Source organism: Saccoglossus kowalevskii, chromosome 9 (assembly GCF_978046115.1).
Source record: "Saccoglossus kowalevskii chromosome 9, keSacKowa6.1, whole genome shotgun sequence".
NCBI classification, from domain to species: domain Eukaryota; kingdom Metazoa; phylum Hemichordata; class Enteropneusta; family Harrimaniidae; genus Saccoglossus; species Saccoglossus kowalevskii.
In genome coordinates, this window is record NC_140649.1 from 25,851,837 (window position 1) to 25,870,190 (window position 18,354).

At 38.4% G+C, this 18,354-nt stretch overlaps 1 protein-coding gene and 15 non-coding genes across 16 annotated transcripts in view; all 16 read left to right on the forward strand.

Annotated features, from left to right (window-relative positions):
• Window positions 1–373: 373 nt before the first annotated feature.
• On the forward strand, window positions 374–457 carry TRNAR-CCU (transfer RNA arginine (anticodon CCU)). The gene is given in 2 exon segments: window positions 374–410; window positions 422–457. It is a non-coding gene; the product is annotated as a tRNA-Arg (tRNA).
• A 1,047-nt stretch (window positions 458–1,504) lies between these two features.
• Window positions 1,505–1,588, forward strand: TRNAR-CCU (transfer RNA arginine (anticodon CCU)). Its single transcript is given in 2 exon segments — window positions 1,505–1,541; window positions 1,553–1,588. It is a non-coding gene; the product is annotated as a tRNA-Arg (tRNA).
• An 811-nt stretch (window positions 1,589–2,399) lies between these two features.
• Window positions 2,400–2,483, forward strand: TRNAR-CCU (transfer RNA arginine (anticodon CCU)). The gene is given in 2 exon segments: window positions 2,400–2,436; window positions 2,448–2,483. It is a non-coding gene; the product is annotated as a tRNA-Arg (tRNA).
• Window positions 2,484–2,854: 371 nt separating this feature from the next.
• TRNAR-CCU (transfer RNA arginine (anticodon CCU)) lies at window positions 2,855–2,938 on the forward strand. Its single transcript is given in 2 exon segments — window positions 2,855–2,891; window positions 2,903–2,938. It is a non-coding gene; the product is annotated as a tRNA-Arg (tRNA).
• A 136-nt stretch (window positions 2,939–3,074) lies between these two features.
• On the forward strand, window positions 3,075–3,158 carry TRNAR-CCU (transfer RNA arginine (anticodon CCU)). Its single transcript is given in 2 exon segments — window positions 3,075–3,111; window positions 3,123–3,158. It is a non-coding gene; the product is annotated as a tRNA-Arg (tRNA).
• A 136-nt stretch (window positions 3,159–3,294) lies between these two features.
• TRNAR-CCU (transfer RNA arginine (anticodon CCU)) lies at window positions 3,295–3,378 on the forward strand. Its single transcript is given in 2 exon segments — window positions 3,295–3,331; window positions 3,343–3,378. It is a non-coding gene; the product is annotated as a tRNA-Arg (tRNA).
• A 136-nt stretch (window positions 3,379–3,514) lies between these two features.
• TRNAR-CCU (transfer RNA arginine (anticodon CCU)) lies at window positions 3,515–3,598 on the forward strand. The gene is given in 2 exon segments: window positions 3,515–3,551; window positions 3,563–3,598. It is a non-coding gene; the product is annotated as a tRNA-Arg (tRNA).
• Window positions 3,599–3,970: 372 nt separating this feature from the next.
• TRNAR-CCU (transfer RNA arginine (anticodon CCU)) lies at window positions 3,971–4,054 on the forward strand. Its single transcript is given in 2 exon segments — window positions 3,971–4,007; window positions 4,019–4,054. It is a non-coding gene; the product is annotated as a tRNA-Arg (tRNA).
• Window positions 4,055–4,190: 136 nt separating this feature from the next.
• TRNAR-CCU (transfer RNA arginine (anticodon CCU)) lies at window positions 4,191–4,274 on the forward strand. The gene is given in 2 exon segments: window positions 4,191–4,227; window positions 4,239–4,274. It is a non-coding gene; the product is annotated as a tRNA-Arg (tRNA).
• A 136-nt stretch (window positions 4,275–4,410) lies between these two features.
• On the forward strand, window positions 4,411–4,494 carry TRNAR-CCU (transfer RNA arginine (anticodon CCU)). The gene is given in 2 exon segments: window positions 4,411–4,447; window positions 4,459–4,494. It is a non-coding gene; the product is annotated as a tRNA-Arg (tRNA).
• Window positions 4,495–5,306: 812 nt separating this feature from the next.
• On the forward strand, window positions 5,307–5,390 carry TRNAR-CCU (transfer RNA arginine (anticodon CCU)). Its single transcript is given in 2 exon segments — window positions 5,307–5,343; window positions 5,355–5,390. It is a non-coding gene; the product is annotated as a tRNA-Arg (tRNA).
• Window positions 5,391–5,526: 136 nt separating this feature from the next.
• On the forward strand, window positions 5,527–5,610 carry TRNAR-CCU (transfer RNA arginine (anticodon CCU)). The gene is given in 2 exon segments: window positions 5,527–5,563; window positions 5,575–5,610. It is a non-coding gene; the product is annotated as a tRNA-Arg (tRNA).
• A 136-nt stretch (window positions 5,611–5,746) lies between these two features.
• Window positions 5,747–5,830, forward strand: TRNAR-CCU (transfer RNA arginine (anticodon CCU)). The gene is given in 2 exon segments: window positions 5,747–5,783; window positions 5,795–5,830. It is a non-coding gene; the product is annotated as a tRNA-Arg (tRNA).
• Window positions 5,831–6,642: 812 nt separating this feature from the next.
• TRNAR-CCU (transfer RNA arginine (anticodon CCU)) lies at window positions 6,643–6,726 on the forward strand. Its single transcript is given in 2 exon segments — window positions 6,643–6,679; window positions 6,691–6,726. It is a non-coding gene; the product is annotated as a tRNA-Arg (tRNA).
• A 136-nt stretch (window positions 6,727–6,862) lies between these two features.
• Window positions 6,863–6,946, forward strand: TRNAR-CCU (transfer RNA arginine (anticodon CCU)). The gene is given in 2 exon segments: window positions 6,863–6,899; window positions 6,911–6,946. It is a non-coding gene; the product is annotated as a tRNA-Arg (tRNA).
• Window positions 6,947–13,283: 6,337 nt separating this feature from the next.
• Window positions 13,284–18,354, forward strand: part of LOC102805301 (HAUS augmin-like complex subunit 8) — a 49,394-nt gene continuing 44,323 nt past the window's right edge. The window contains exons 1-4 of the mRNA XM_085504044.1: window positions 13,284–13,365; window positions 16,129–16,235; window positions 17,678–17,774; window positions 17,976–18,105. Coding sequence (XP_085360170.1) covers window positions 13,304–13,365; window positions 16,129–16,235; window positions 17,678–17,774; window positions 17,976–18,105 — 396 coding nt within the window. The 5' untranslated portion in view covers window positions 13,284–13,303. The remainder of the gene's footprint in view (window positions 13,366–16,128; window positions 16,236–17,677; window positions 17,775–17,975; window positions 18,106–18,354) is intronic.

The window sequence follows — 18,354 nt, forward strand, 5'->3', positions numbered from 1 at the left end:
ATTTTTAAAACCCCTTCAGGAATGGCCGAAATACCCTGACTTGCTGATTCAACGTCCATCCGCACCTGCATCTCGTGCATTCTTGTACTGAATACATTAACCCTTCACATACACAGTTTGCACAAATGCACAAATTTGTTTTCCATAATCCACTCAAAATGACAGAATGGTGGCCATTTAAATGGTAATTTCGCATCAAAATCCAGTATAACTGTCATTCGGCTGTTTCCAGAATCGCGTATCAGCCACATGCAGATATATTCAATTCTACTCCGTCATGAAAACAAAACATGCAATTTATTTGACACTTGTTTTTAATAAAACACACAAGATCAATTAGTCAAAATTGTGTTAAGGTATTTAAATGTCAACTGCCTCTGTGGCCTAATGGATAAGGCGTCGGTCTCCTACATGTGAAGTCAACCGAAGATTGTGGGTTCGAGTCCCACCAGGGGTGTTTTTAAGTCCCTTTCAGATATATTCAATTCTACTCCGTCATGAAAATAAAACATGCATTTTACTTAACACTTGTTTTCAATGAAGCACAGAAGATAAATTTGTCAAAATTGTGTTACTGCATTTATACTTCAACTGCTTCTGTGGCCTAATGGATAAGGCGTCGGTCTCCAACATGAGAAGTCAACCGAAGATTGTCGGTTCGAGTCCCACCAGGGGTACGTTTAAAACCCCTTCAGGAATAACCGAAAGACCCTGACTTGCTGATTCAACGTCCATCCGCATCTGTGTCTCGGACATGCTTGTACTAAATAGATTAACCCTTAACAGACACAGTTTGCACAAATGCACAAGTTTGTTTCCATAATCCACTCAAAATGACAGAATGGTGGCCATTTAAATGGTAATTTCGCATCAAAATCCAGTATAACTGTCATTCGGCTGTTTCCAGAATCGCGTATCAGCCACACGCAGATATATTCAATTCTACTCCGTCATGAAAATAAAACATGCATTCTACTTGACACTTGTTTTCAATAAAACACACAAGATCAATTTGTGAAAATTGTGTTAAGGTATTTAAATGTCAACTGCCTCTGTGGACTAATGGATAAGGCGTTGGTCTCCTACATGTGAAGTCAACCGAAGATTGTGGGTTCGAGTCCCACCAGGTGTATTTTTAAAACCCCTTCAGGAATGGCCGAAATACCCTGACTTGCTGATTCAACGTCCATCCGCACCTGCATCTCGTGCATTCTTGTACTGAATACATTAACCCTTCACATACACAGTTTGCACAAATGCACAAATTTGTTTTCCATAATCCACTCAAAATGACAGAATGGTGGCCATTTAAATGGTAATTTCGCATCAAAATCCAGTATAACTGTCATTCGGCTGTTTCCAGAATCGCGTATCAGCCACATGCAGATATATTCAATTCTACTCCGTCATGAAAACAAAACATGCAATTTATTTGACACTTGTTTTTAATAAAACACACAAGATCAATTAGTCAAAATTGTGTTAAGGTATTTAAATGTCAACTGCCTCTGTGGCCTAATGGATAAGGCGTCGGTCTCCTACATGTGAAGTCAACCGAAGATTGTGGGTTCGAGTCCCACCAGGGGTGTTTTTAAGTCCCTTTCAGATATATTCAATTCTACTCCGTCATGAAAATAAAACATGCATTTTACTTAACACTTGTTTTCAATGAAGCACAGAAGATAAATTTGTCAAAATTGTGTTACTGCATTTATACTTCAACTGCTTCTGTGGCCTAATGGATAAGGCGTCGGTCTCCAACATGAGAAGTCAACCGAAGATTGTCGGTTCGAGTCCCACCAGGGGTACGTTTAAAACCCCTTCAGGAATAACCGAAAGACCCTGACTTGCTGATTCAACGTCCATCCGCATCTGTGTCTCGGACATGCTTGTACTAAATAGATTAACCCTTAACAGACACAGTTTGCACAAATGCACAAGTTTGTTTCCATAATCCACTCAAAATGACAGAATGGTGGCCATTTAAATGGTAATTTCGCATCAAAATCCAGTATAACTGTCATTCGGCTGTTTCCAGAATCGCGTATCAGCCACACGCAGATATATTCAATTCTACTCCGTCATGAAAATAAAACATGCATTCTACTTGACACTTGTTTTCAATAAAACACACAAGATCAATTTGTGAAAATTGTGTTAAGGTATTTAAATGTCAACTGCCTCTGTGGACTAATGGATAAGGCGTTGGTCTCCTACATGTGAAGTCAACCGAAGATTGTGGGTTCGAGTCCCACCAGGGGTGTTTTTAAGTCCCTTTCAGATATATTCAATTCTACTCCGTCATGAAAATAAAACATGCATTTTACTTAACACTTGTTTTCAATGAAACACACAAGATAAATTTGTCAAAATTGTGTTACAGCATTTATACTTCAACTGCTTCTGTGGCCTAATGGATAAGGCGTCGGTCTCCTACATGTGAAGTCAACCGAAGATTGTGGGTTCGAGTCCCACCAGGGGTGTTTTTAAAACTCCTTCAGGAATGGCCGAAAGACCCTGATTTGCTGATTCAACGTCTATCCGCACCTGTATCTCGTACATTCTTGTACTGAATACATTAACCCTTCACAGACACAGTTTGCACAAATGCACAAGTTTGTTTCCATAATCCACTCAAAATGACAGAATGGTGGCCATTTAAATGGTAATTTCGCATCAAAATCCAGTATAACTGTCATTCGGCTGTTTCCAGAATCGCGTATCAGCCACACGCAGATATATTCAATTCCACTCCGTCATGAAAACAAATCATGCAATTTACTTGACACTTGTTTTTAATAAAACACACAAGATCAATTTGTCAAAATTGTGTTAAGGTATTTACTTGTCAACTGCCTCTGTGGCCTAATGGATAAGGCGTCGGTCTCCTACATGTGAAGTCAACCGAAGATTGTGGGTTCGAGTCCCACCAGGGGTATTTTTAAGTCCCTTTCAGATTTATTCAATTCTACTCCGTCATGAAAATAAAACATGCATTCTACTTGACACTTGTTTTCAATAAAACACACAAGATCAATTTTTCAAAATTGTGTTAAGGTAATTACACTACAACTGCCTCTGTGGCCTAATGGATAAGGCGTCGGTCTCCTACATGTGAAGTCAACCGAAGATTGTGGGTTCGAGTCCCACCAAGGGTGTTTTTAAGTCCATTTCAGATATATTCAATTCTACTCCGTCATGAAAATAAAACATGCATTTTACTTAACACTTGTTTTCAATGAAACACACAAGATAAATTGGTCAACATTGTGTTACGGCATTTATACTTCAACTGCCTCTGTGGCCTAATGGATAAGGCGTCAGTCTCCTACATGAGAAGTTAACCGAAGATTGTGGGTTCGAGTCCCACCAGGGGTATTTTTAAGTCCCTTTCAGATTTATTCAATTCTACTCCGTCATGAAAATAAAACATGCATTCTACTTGACACTTGTTTTCAATAAAACACAAAAGATCAATTTGTCAAAATTGTGTTACGGCATTTATACTTCAACTGCCTCTGTGACCTAATGGATAAGGTGTCGGTCTCCTACATGTGAAGTCAACCGAAGATTGTGGGTTCGAGTCCCACCAGGGGTACGTTTAAAACCCCTTCAGGAATAACCGAAAGACCCTGACTTGCTGATTCAACGTCCATCCGCATCTGTGTCTCGGACATGCTTGTACTAAATAGAATTAACCCTTAACAGACACAGTTTGCACAAATGCACAAGTTTGTTTCCATAATCCACTCAAAATGACAGAATGGTGGCCATTTAAATGGTAATTTCGCATCAAAATCCAGTATAACTGTCATTCGGCTGTTTCCAGAATCGCGTATCAGCCACACGCAGATATATTCAATTCTACTCCGTGATGTAAACAAATCATGCAATTTACTTGACACTTGTTTTTAATAAAACACACAAGATCAATTTGTCAAAATTTTGTTAAGGTATTTACTTGTCAACTGCCTCTGTGGCCTAATGGATAAGGCGTTGGTCTCCTACATGAGAAGTCAATCGAAGATTGTGGGTTCGAGTCCCACCAGGGGTGTTTTTAAGTCCCTTTCAGATATATTCAATTCTACTCCGTCATGAAAATAAAACATGCATTTTACTTAACACTTGTTTTCAATAAAACACACAAGATCAATTTGTGAAAATTGTGTTAAGGTATTTAAATGTCAACTGCCTCTGTGGCCTAATGGATAAGGCGTCGGTCTCCTACATGTGAAGTCAACCGAAGATTGTGGGTTCGAGTCCCACCAAGGGTGTTTTTAAGTCCATTTCAGATATATTCAATTCTACTCCGTCATGAAAATAAAACATGCATTTTACTTAACACTTGTTTTCAATGAAACACACAAGATAAATTGGTCAAAATTGTGTTACGGCATTTATACTTCAACTGCCTCTGTGGCCTAATGGATAAGGCGTCAGTCTCCTACATGAGAAGTCAACCGAAGATTGTGGGTTCGAGTCCCACCAGGGGTATTTTTAAGTCCCTTTCAGATTTATTCAATTCTACTCCGTCATGAAAACAAATCATGCAATTTACTTGACACTTGTTTTCAATGAAACACACAAGATAAATTTGTCAAAATTGTGTTAAGGTATTTACTCGTCAACTGCCTCTGTGGCCTAATGGATAAGGCGTCGGTCTCCTACATGTGAAGTCAACCGAAGATTGTGGGTTTGAGTTCCACCAGGGGTATTTTTTAAGTCCCTTTCAGATATATTCAATTCTACTCCATCATGAAAATAAAACATGCATTTTACTTAACACTTGTTTTCAATAAAACACACAAGATAAATTTGTCAAAATTGTGTTACGGCATTTATACTTCAACTGCCTCTGTGGCCTATTGGATAAGGCGTCGGTCTCTTACATGAGAAGTCAACCGAAGATTGTGGGTTCGAGTCCCACCAGGGGTATTTTTAAAACTCCTTCAGGAATGGCCGAAAGACCCTGATTTGCTGATTCAACGTCTATCCGCACCTGTATCTCGTACATTCTTGTACTGAATACATTAACCCTTCACAGACACAGTTTGCACAAATGCATAAGTTTGTTTCCATAATCCACTCAAAATGACAGAATGGTGGCCATTTAAATGGTAATTTCGCATCAAAATCCAGTATAACTGTCATTCGGCTGTTTCCAGAATCGCGTATCAGCCACACGCAGATATATTCAATTCTACTCTGTCATGAAAACAAATCATGCAATTTACTTGACACTTGTTTTTAATATAACACACACGATCAATTTGTCAAAATTGTGTTAAGGTATTTACTTGTCAACTGCCTCTGTGGCCTAATGGATAAGGCGTCGGTCTCCTACATGTGAAGTCAACCGAAGATTGTGGGTTCGAGTCCCACCAAGGGTGTTTTTAAGTCCATTTCAGATATATTCAATTCTACTCCGTCATGAAAATAAAACATGCATTTTACTTAACACTTGTTTTCAATGAAACACACAAGATAAATTGGTCAAAATTGTGTTACGGCATTTATACTTCAACTGCCTCTGTGGCCTAATGGATAAGGCGTCAGTCTCCTACATGAGAAGTCAACCGAAGATTGTGGGTTCGAGTCCCACCAGGGGTATTTTTAAGTCCCTTTCAGATTTATTCAATTCTACTCCGTCATGAAAACAAATCATGCAATTTACTTGACACTTGTTTTTAATATAACACACACGATCAATTTGTCAAAATTGTGTTAAGGTATTTACTTGTCAACTGCCTCTGTGGCCTAATGGATAAGGCGTCGGTCTCCTACATGTGAAGTCAACCGAAGATTGTGGGTTCGAGTCCCACCCGGGGTATTTTTAAGTCCCTTTCAGATTTATTCAATTCTACTCAGTCATGAAAATAAAACATGCATTCTACTTGACACTTGTTTTCAATGAAACACACAAGATAAATTTGTCAAAATTGTGTTAAGGTATTTACTCGTCAACTGCCTCTGTGGCCTAATGGATAAGGCGTCGGTCTCCTACATGTGAAGTCAACCGAAGATTGTGGGTTTGAGTTCCACCAGGGGTATTTTTTAAGTCCCTTTCAGATATATTCAATTCTACTCCATCATGAAAATAAAACATGCATTTTACTTAACACTTGTTTTCAATAAAACACACAAGATAAATTTGTCAAAATTGTGTTACGGCATTTATACTTCAACTGCCTCTGTGGCCTATTGGATAAGGCGTCGGTCTCTTACATGAGAAGTCAACCGAAGATTGTGGGTTCGAGTCCCACCAGGGTTATTTTTAAAACTCCTTCAGGAATGGCCGAAAGACCCTGATTTGCTGATTCAACGTCTATCCGCACCTGTATCTCGTACATTCTTGTACTGAATACATTAACCCTTCACAGACACAGTTTGCACAAATGCATAAGTTTGTTTCCATAATCCACTCAAAATGACAGAATGGTGGCCATTTAAATGGTAATTTCGCATCAAAATCCAGTATAACTGTCATTCGGCTGTTTCCAGAATCGCGTATCAGCCACACGCAGATATATTCAATTCTACTCTGTCATGAAAACAAATCATGCAATTTACTTGACACTTGTTTTTAATATAACACACACGATCAATTTGTCAAAATTGTGTTAAGGTATTTACTTGTCAACTGCCTCTGTGGCCTAATGGATAAGGCGTCGGTCTCCTACATGTGAAGTCAACCGAAGATTGTGGGTTCGAGTCCCACCAGGGGTATTTTTAAGACCCTTTCAGATTTATTCAATTCTACTCCGTCATGAAAATAAAACATGCATTTTACTTAACACTTGTTTTCAATGAAACACACAAGATAAATTTGTCAAAATTGTGTTAAGGTATTTACTCGTCAACTGCCTCTGTGGCCTAATGGATAAGGCGTCGGTCTCCTACATGTGAAGTCAACCGAAGATTGTGGGTTCGAGTTCCACCAGGGGTATTTTTAAATCTCCTTCAGATATATTCAATTCTTCTGTCATGAAAATAAAACATGCATACTTGATTTTGACGCGTAATTACCATTTAAATAGCCACCATTCTGTCATTTTGAGTGGATTATGGAAAACAAACTTGTGCATTTGTGCAAACTGTCTGTGAAGTGTTAATGTATTCAGTACAAGCATGTCCGAGATACAGGTGCGGATGGACGTTGAATCAGCAAGTCAGGGTCTTTCGGTTATTCCTGAAGGGGTTTTAAAAATACCCCTAGTGGGACTCGAACCCACAATCTTCGGTTGACTTCACATGTAGGAGACCGACGCATTATCCATTAGGCCACAGAGGTAGTTGACATGTAATTACCTTGACACAATTTTGACAAATTTATCTTGGGTGTTTTATTAAAAACAAGTGTCAAGTAAATTGCATGTTTTGTTTTCATGACGGAGTAGAATTGAATATATCTGCGTGTGGCTGATACGCGATTCTGGAAACAGCCGAATGACATATATACTTGATTGTGATGCGTAATTACCATTTAAATAGCCACCATTCTGTCATTTTGAGTTGGATTATGGGAAACAAACTTGTGCATTTGTGCAAACATGTGAAGTCAACCGAAGATTGTGGGTTCGAATCCCACCTGGGGTATTTTTAAAACCCCTTCAGGAATGGCCGAAAGATCCTGACTTGCTGATTCAACGTCCATCCGCACCTGTATCTCGGACATGCTTGTACTGAATACATTAACACTTCACAGACACAGTGAATATATTGACCGCCCAGGAAAAAACAGATATAAAAACCCGTCAGGGGAGAAAAACATCTGGAAACCTGTACCCGACGCAATGTCAGATGTACCTAGGGGTGGACGTCGGGAGTCGTCCATATTAAGAATACTATACATTTATAAAAATGAAATAAAAAATACATCGTGAGTTGTTTGCAACCGAGAATGAATACAATAGAATACTCTTACTATATACTCATGAGCACCTGGCTAGTTAGCCACTAACCAATCGAAGCAGGTGAAATGGCATCTGAATAATTTGCATACGAATAGATAGCAATTATCTGCTAATCTACGAAACGCAGATAATTTCTCAATCTATACTTAACTTCAATTATTCAAACAAATTATACAACAAGCATGAAATGCGGTATGCGGTGGTTGCAGCACCCAGGAGAGCCAAAAATTTAGTTGTGGTTTCACAAAGTAGAATCCAGGGGCGAAGCTGTATTTGCGTCTTCTAACGAAATCTGAAGACATAGCAATGTGCAACGTCTTAGGTGGATAGGCGACGTCCTCTGACAAATTTGACTTGCACCATTGTTTCCATCTGAGCCAACTGCCGGTGTACTTGCTCAAAGTATTACCGGATCTAGACGCCAACATCACACCGGGCAGAGTGTCGCAGAAGTCATCCAGTCCTGGTTTGCTAAGTTCGGCCTTCCAATCCTGTATCTGAAAGACATCTAAAACTACACAATTTATACAACAAAATTGATGCGACGACGCAATAATATGCCGACATTTAACCGCGAATTGGAAATAACGAATTGTCTACTCACATCGCACGCTGCTGTCGCACAAGAACAGCAGCAAAGGGCCACACGCAACATGCCAAAAATATACGGACATGCCGAAAGGCGAATATATACAGACATGCCGAAAGGCGAATATATACAGACATGCCGAAAGGCGAATATATACAGACATGCCGAAAGGCGAATATATACAGACATGCCGAAAGGCGAATATATACAGACATGCCGAAAGGCGAATATATACAGACATGCCGAAAGGCGAATATATACAGACATGCCGAAAGGCGAATATGCTGAGAGGCTACATACCCTGCAAAAAGGTAAACAAGCATACAAAATGATGCGACATAAATTATTTACGTTAAATTCATGTTTACAACATTACTTAGTCATGACAGATCGGACTGTGTCGCCACCCAAATTTGCTTTTATCGGCAAGCTTGATAAGCATCATACGACGAGAAACCAGAACTATACTTTATACAACAAAATTGACACGACGCAATAATATACCGACATTTAACCGCGAATTGGAAATAACGAATTGTCTACTCACATCGAACACTGCTGTCACTCAAGAACTGCGTCAGCAAATGGCCGCACTGCCATAGCGCCAGCAACGTGCCGAAAGGCGAATATATACCGACACGCGCCGAAAGGCGAATATATACCGACACGCGCCGAAAGGCGAATATATACCGACACGCGCCGAAAGGCGAATATCTATACTGACACACGCCGAAAGGCGAATATATATATATATATATACAGACATGCAGAAAAGCTACATATCCTGTAGAAAAGTAAACTAGCATACAAAATGATGCGACATAAATTTATTCATATTAAATACCCATTTACAAGAATCCTTAGTCATGACATATCGGACTGCAACATTAATCATACAATAGTAAACGTACACCAAGCGACATTACAATATGCAATTACATAATTTGGCAATTCCAATTTAACCAGTCCCTGTGGACTGAAGTTTGCTCGCTTCCCGCGCATCATGTGGGTCTGGATTGAATGGGAGTCTTAAAGCCAACATATTGAAATTCGGACAACCAACAAGACTGGATGTCTCGAGAATTTTAACCAAATTGAATGTTTGACCCCTTCCTCTCACTAGCAAACCGGGGATACGGGGAAGGACGGGAACAAACTTAACAAAGTCAGCAAAACAACCAGGCTGCGGACGCAACACCGGCCAGAAAGCGGCAGATGGCCATTCTGGCAATATTAAAGTTGCCTTTCCTCTGCAACTCTGAAGATGACGAATAGCGGGAATTACAAGACTGACGGGAGGACATACCCAATTATTTTCAGTGGACCAATTCTGACAGAATGCGTCAACGGCCTCTGTACCGGGGTTCCAAGCTGCTGAATTGAAACGTGGCAGCTGAGCGTTGTGACAAGACGCAAATCTGTCAATGCTATGCGGGCCCAATATTTTGTCCAACATGCCGAAAATCTTGGGATTTAGTGACCAATCGTCGGTATCAACAATTCTACTCAGCATATCCGCTTGTTCATTCTCGGATCTCGGTAGCCAAGTCGCCTGCATGGAGTTGAATATCATTCTGACAACAGATTTGAAAAATTTCAATGGCTAACTTCTGAAGAGATGGCTTTGCACTACCGACAGAAATTATTCTACAAGCATTCTGGTTATCCGAAAACCACCTAACTTTTCTATGCCTCAAGGTCAACAAAAACGAAGTTAATACATAAAGTACAGCTTTTAACTCGCGAAATGTGGAGCTCTGTACGCGTTCTGTTTCATCCCACAACCTGTTAGAATAAAGAATTCTGAATTATAACTAAAGTGACCACCATAACCAGTGTCGCTTGCGTCTGAAAATACAACCGCAGTTGCCGAGAATTTGGGTTTGATACGAAAATCGTTTAGAGCGTCCACAGTACTCAACCAAAACAAAAGTTCCTGAAGCACAGGTCTAGATATATTAACGATCTGCGACCACGACGATCGATTCTCAATAGTAAAATACACTTGCCTCGTAAATAGACGAGTAATCGGAGCAACAGCGATGGACAAAGATATCAAAAAACCGGCAATGCGAGCCCCAACCATTCACCGATTTGAGCGGGGTCCCAGCGACTTTTCTGCTCGTTAACTTTAAGACCATATTTATGCAAATCAGTTCGTTGAACAATACTGTACTAGCTGCTCTAGCAGATGTCAGACAATCGTGACCAGAAATACCGTCGTCTACATACACTATTGACGCGTGTGACATACTACGCCATCTCTTAACCAACGGCCTTAGAAGCTTAGTAAAACAATAACAGGCAGTGCTCAAGCCGAACGGCAACACATTGAATGTAAAATACCTGATCTCACCGTCAAAATTCCAACAAAAACGCCAAAACTTGCGATGTTCATGCCAAATATCAACATGGTGATAGCCGGATTCAAGATCCCAAACAAAAAAATAAAAGTTGTCGGAGAACTGTCGAGAAAACTGGCGTGAAACACAGCCATTGGCAAGTAATGTATTGATTGCTTGACGAACGAATTGGGGGGGGGGGGGGCTTCCTGCTGGACAATTTTTTTTTTTTTTTCACAAACTGCGGGGGATAATTTGAGAAAGGTAAATGGTAACCAAATGCAATTAATGAACGTACACAAACTGGGCAGGACAAAGAATTTTGCTAGAAAGACAATGAGCTCTTTAGCCGCCCGACCACAGACCGTGACAATATTTGCTCAAAATTGCATGCATTTAACTCCATGTTATAAACGCTAGGCGAAGCCGGAACATTGGGATGAGAAAAAACAATATTGCCCAAGCCAAGTGTCGCCGAATTAGGATGGGTGGCCTCCCTGGATTCGGACGGTAGACTTTTTGTCGGCAAGCCGCAAGCATCTGTTCTGCAAGTGTCCAAAATCTCCGCACCTGAAACGGGGACCAATCCGGAATTCAAAAGCTTGTGATCCGTGACGTGCATCTCTGAACAAATTGCTACTAGTATTCAAATTCTGTTGACTGGGTTGGGTTCGGCGATAGCGCTTCTTTTGTTTGATTTTTGTCCCTGCACGTTTTTCGGAACGCTGAATACGTTTTTCGTCATCAGTGTCAGAGGCCAACTCATCAAAAATGTATTCATTCACTGTGCCCTACCCAAATCGGTTCACTGAGGCCTTCCGTCGGTGTGGACATCTTGAGTTGTTTGCAACCGAGACTGAATACAATAGAATACTCTTCTTACTATATACTCATGAGCACCTGGCTACTTAGCCACTAACCAATCGGAGCAGGTGCAATGACACCTGAATAATTTACATACGAATAGGTAGCAATTATCTGCTAATCTACGAAACGCAGATAATTTCTCATTCTACTCCGTCATGAAAACAAAACATGCAATTTACTTGACACTTGTTTTTAATAAAACACACAAGATAAATTTGTCAAAATTGTGATAAAGCATTTACATGTCAACTGCCTCAGTGGCCTAATGGATAAGGCGTCGGTCTCCTATTTGTGAAGTCAACCGAAAATTGTGGGTTCAAGTCCCACCAGGGGTATTTTAAAACCCCTTCAGGAATGGCTGAAAGACCCTGACTTGTTGATTCAACGTCCATCCGCTCCTGTATCTCGGACATGCTTGTACCGATTACAATAAAATTTCATAGACACAAATGCACAAGTTTGTTTCCCATAATCAACTGAAAATGACAGAATGGTCAAAATCAAGTATATCTGTCATTCGGCTGTTTCCAGAATCGCAGATATACTCATTTCAACTCCGTCATGAAACCAAAACATGCAATTTACTTGACACATATGTTTAATAAAACAAACAAGATAAATTTGTCAAAATTGTGTTAAGGTATTTACATGTCGACTGCCTCTGTGGCCTAATGGATCTGGCGTATATTAGTTTGAAGTCGTCCCAGTCTGAAGATTGTGGGTGAAACATGAACTAACATAAACAGTTACGTTTATTTCTTTAAAACGAGCTCACCCATCATCACATGTTGTATGTAAATCTCATAGTGAAAGAATATTATTTTAATCTTCACATTATTAATATCAGTTCATTCTCAATAAGTATGTTTTCAATAAAATACGTTTCGAATTTTCTTTCTTTTATTTACTTCGACATACCAGACCAAGCATGTCTTCTGCCTCCGTAGTCGTAATTTTCCAAAAATGCATTTCGATTTATTTTCTTGGAACGCGAATGTTTTAAAACCAGTTCTAATGAAATAAATATGAAAAATGTATCAACCATGAAAATAAATGTACCGTGTTTTAATAAATAATTTTTTAATAAATAGCACTGATCGATTTCTTTGAGCCCTCAGGTGCTGACAGCACTCCTTGCCTCAATTTTAAGACAAATCACTATTAATTAGGGTTTTTCTTAAAGGGTGATGGTCGTCGCGCCACGCATGCGCGAGATAGGATTCTGATATGAACAAAGATGGCGACGTTGGTTGTTGCGTCGACCAACGAGTACAAACTAAAGCGTTTTTAAGCTTTAATTAGGTAATTTCTTTGGTGATTGGAAGTTATCGAAGTCACCGGTGGTTCACGTTGCGCGCATGTCAAAATCGTACTTCCGATTTACATTAAAATGACGCATTGGATTGTAGGAAAATAAATATTTATCGATACAACTGTCTTACACGCGAAGCGCGACGACCGCCGCCCTTTAATGTGTAGCACTATTTGTTCATCGTTAAGGCTGACCTCCTGACCTCCAGGATATTCAATTATCTTGATTTGTCGAAGCGCCCCCAACGGGTAGGTAACTCGCGGGGCTTTTCAATTTCAACATGGCGTCTAAGCGATCGCTCTACAGACCTGCTCCTGAAAATGTTACCAGCAAACAGACTCGGTGAGTGTCAAACATCAACAATTCCCTGTTTTCTGCGTAAAACTAGCCTTCATAATCGCAGGATTTACCTATTCGATCGAAATGAATATGTTTGTAAATCGTGTTTACTTGTCATTTTCGAAATGTGCACAGGACTTCATCGTGTTTTGACTTGTGTGATCGCTCTGCCACTGGGCAGTCTTTACGTTGCTTGGTTCGTGGTTTTGACATAAATCGGCCCTAGAACCAAAATCGCCCTAAGTTATACACTCCTAGAACTTAAGAAATACACAAGGTAGGAAACCTTCGTCCGTCAAAATAAATAAATAACATTTAAAAAAAATCATTACCATTAAAACTCGCAACGAATGACAACAAATTCATTTCTAGTCTATCGATCGATCAATCTTTATTTACCTTTGCTTATCTTTATCCTGTATATATACTCCTGACAATAATGTTATCTTGTCAAACGCAGTTCATATGCGCGTGTGCACGAAGTTTGTTAAAAGTTTTGTATAACTTAAGGCGATTTTGGTTCTCAGGGCGATTTATGTCAAAACCACGGACCATGGAGGTAAAAAGAGAAGGAGTCACAGCCAAGCTTAGATCAAAGGTACCAGGATGGTCGCCGCTGTTTGTGCATAGATCATGGAGTTTATTTGCCGAACGGATCAAGGAGGACAGTTTCCTCTTAGCGCAGTGAGGATTACCATGTATTAGCATACTACGGATGCCTTCGGCAGCACTCAGCGATTTTCGTGACAATTCTAGTCAAATTCTTATAAACAAATATGGTGACGATCGATAACACGCACGAGTTTGACTACAATGCTGAAACTGCTATATCCTTAAATTCTGAAGACGTAAACGAAATCAAAGAGCATATATTACAGACGATGAATTGTTTTGTATATGCTATGAACGAAATGATTGCACGAAAACAAAAAAATGCAGCGAATTTCTTGTACATGGTATATAAAGAAAATTGACGCACTGCCATAGGAAGTAGGACATACTAGTACACGGGATATCAACTTCAAAAAGCATCATTTCGAACCTCAAAATTCAGTCTCTGGTACAACGCGGTGCGGTCTATGCCATGCACCATTGCAAAGAACATTAAACGATCTTTATTTTGGACTAAAAAACAGTACTAGCAAGGTTTCGAAACATTACAATATTACCGATTCAAAAATACAACGAACAATGTGCTGAAAAACGAAAAATTACATAAACTTAATAAGAAATTCTCTGATTTTCAAAATTCCAACTTTCCCGTTCTCACAAACACGATTCCTCTACGTATAAAAGATCTGCGCATGCTTTACGTCCTTTGACATTTACTGTTACAGCGTAAAACAAAACCTTGGAGTGTGTACTGTACGCAGCAACGCTTGAGGGTAAATGAAGCGTCGGCAACTATCCTGGGGTGAAAGGACGATAAGACAAAGGGAATTATGGGATTAAACTAAAACAAAAAAAGTTTAGGAGGATTATTTTGGCTGTGACTAATATCCTAATAAATGAGATTTAATGTTCATAACTTTCGATTTTGTAATATTCGAGGTTGCCCTTAGGGGCTTCAGGAATTGCGTTGTTGTTTTTGTTGCAAATATTGTGTTCACTGACATTTAATTTGTATTTTAAATTTTTCATTCTGTGGTAAATTTTCAATTTTTTTTTCTTTCGCCCACAACTTTATTGCAATTTCTTTCAGCTCATCTCATTTATGGTAATATCAATATCTTATTTTGTACCGTCTATCTGGTATCATGCAGTAACAGTGAGATAAAGCCATGTAATATTTTTCCATATTTCACAATCTGAATGGCAAATCTGATTGGTCCTTACACACAATTTGATATTGTGACATCACCAACTAGTATCCTCAAATGCCAAACCGTGGCTCGTTTAATGGCTAAACAAATTATTTTTGTGAAAAGTGTTTGAAATATGATCAGTCTAATTGTTCGTGTTGTATACTGACAGTTTCATGCATTTGCCATGTTGAATTAGTCTTCCAATGCTCCAATATCCAATATCTTCCAATATCTTTGAAAACAACTAATTTCTTTATTAAAAAAAATCATGCTGTTTTTCCATCAAAATCGAAGCCAAAAGATTGTACTACAACATCAGCAAATCTCTTCTGTGTTGTGTTCATTAACATTAACATATTTAAATGAGCTATGATAAGATAACACGTTGGCATCATCCATCATTTTGATTGGTTAATTGGCAATATGACCTATCAGATCATGGTGGATGGTGGATATCGTATCGCATTGAGCATTTAAACGCAACCAGAATCATTCTCTTACGATGAAACTGAGTTGAATTTTGAAAGTTGAAGTTCAAAAGCTTGGACAGTTCAAAACCGCGAAATTAAACCATAGACCTTAGAATGAGAAGGTCTATAATTAAACACGCTCGAATATAAATTATTTTACAGTACTTGATAATAATATATTTTCAGTGTTGGTTGGTACATATGTGCATAGAATCTGTTTCTTCTGACTGAATGTCATGTGAAGACATACAAAAGAAACAGTAGTACACATATACTTGACTTGCGTGGCATCTGCGTCCCCACAGAGTTTACCTGCAGACCAACACACACACACATCAGTGTTGTGGCATCTGCGTGCTGGCACAACTCGCACTCAGATTAGCTCGGTGGCACCTGTAAATAAATGATAAACATTATCATTAATTATCTGTGATGATGCTAGGTTTTTGCATCTTCACACTGTCTTTATTTGTTAATGTTTTTATTGACAGTCATTTTTTAGCACAAGGACGTCTTACAACCAAACCATCATTGCCAGATTCTCTCACAGTATATGCATCACCACATCATTTACAGCGACCATTAGCGGATGAAGGAGGTAGGTCACCATCATTACTAAGACTCCATCAGGTTGTCAAACTTGATTACTAGAGAGTATGACGATAGCAGACAGATTTTGCATTGGCATGGGGGAAAAGGAATGTTCATTGAGACTGCTGATGATATTATTTAGAAGCAAATCATGACATGGACACGGTTAAAATTAAAGTGTGAGCCATCTTTTGAACATAAAGTTAGGAACTCAAGTTACTAAGCTTGCCATATTTTGTCCCTTGATATATGTCTTTGAGAAGCATTAATTCTTGAAGCATGGAATATGTATAGGTCCAATTTCTTGTAGAATTTTTTTTATTTTTTAATCCATGTAATCCTGAGCCCAGTTGTTTTTGTGATGAACACACCTCTGTCAAATAGTTTTTGCCATATTGACCACATTTCAAACTTGTTTAGCAACTTTGCAAAAGGGAGAAATGAAAAATTTGAAATTTGTTAGATTTGTGTAGAATATTGTAATGTACATGTACAAGCATTGAATAGAATAGAGTAGAATAGAATAGAATTGAATAGAATGCTTTATTAATACCGAAAAGAAATAGTTAACATTTCTTTTTAGATTTTCAGAATAAAAAAGTAAATAATAAAAGTACATGAAATGTAAAAATTGATTTAAAAAAGAACTCAAAATTGATGAACAACAAAAATACAATTATTAATAATATAAGAAATATTATAATACTGTGATATGTAAGTATATCTGTATGTAGCACAGAATATGTATGAAATATAAAAGAACATGACAAAATAAAAGAATTAGTCTTGTTTATATTTAACTAAATATTTGCAGAGAGTGATAAGATGGTTTGTATTTGGTGACTGTAGTACAAGTTTAAATTGTTCTTTTTTGTTTAAGTTTTGGTAATCACTGTTAATTTCTTTAAGGATATTATATATGTCATCTCTGTGTTCTGTGTACAGTTTACATTCTAGTAAATGATGTAATTCATCCTCTATCTCTTTACAGTGGGTGCATACTCTGTCTTTTATCAGTGTTTTTGGTTTTGTGTACCTTCCTGTTTCTTGTTTTCTATCAATGATGACCTGCTTTTAAATGATGACCAATTTCACAGAATAGTTTATTGTTTATAATTGCTCTTAGCTACAATATAATTTATTTTTTGTAGCTAAATCCAAATGAAATTCAGTATTGGTGACTGATGTAAAACTAGTGGAAGCCCAGCACTTTACATGATATTTTAACAAATATGTACAACTTCATTGACATGTTTTCCTTCTTGTACATAGTGTTAAATTATGGCAGTGAATGTTCACCAGGTTTTCCTGACATTTCTGAATTTCAGCTCTTACTTTTGATACATAATTACCCTCAACAATGCCATATAACACCTCTGTTTGTCTTGGCAGATGAGAGAGAACATAATTATGTTTACATGTATGACATATCTTGTACATTTTGCTTAGGTGATGCCAGTACTATTATATCGCATGCACCAATTGATGATGGGTCATTATCACCAAGACAACAGATGGCAGCATATGTGCATAGTCCTCAGCAGAGGTCAGTATACTCAATCCTGATAAGTATATACACATACTATTGTAATGCAAAGCAGAGGTCATTATACCCAGAATAGAGAACAGTACATGTATACACACGTGTTGTAAATCCTGTATCCTATTATTGCTGTTTCTGCAATTCTACCTGCTATCGTACAATAAATATTACTTTTATATTAGTAAATGCTTGTTTTTTTTCCAGTATGTCCTCAGCAAGTTATATTGACACACCAATTTCAGACAGCCTGACACGGTCACCAGCTAAGCCCAAACCAGAGCAACTCCTAGAACTCTCTGATTCAGATGAAGAAATTACATTTCATAAAAAGAAGGTGGGTTTAATTGTCTTGTCATGATATTTTTGTGATGTATTACATCAGCTGCTGAAAACTTTTACTGACAGTTGCAATGAATGTTTAACACAATGTGCCATAGTTTACGCTCATATCTCTTCACTGGTTTCAACAGTGTTGTGACAAGGAAAATGCTAATAACTGACATTTTTTTTCATGAAATCACTCTCTGCCAGTTAAAAAAAGACTTTGTTTTGGGTAACTACCCTTCATTAGTTAATAATTAGG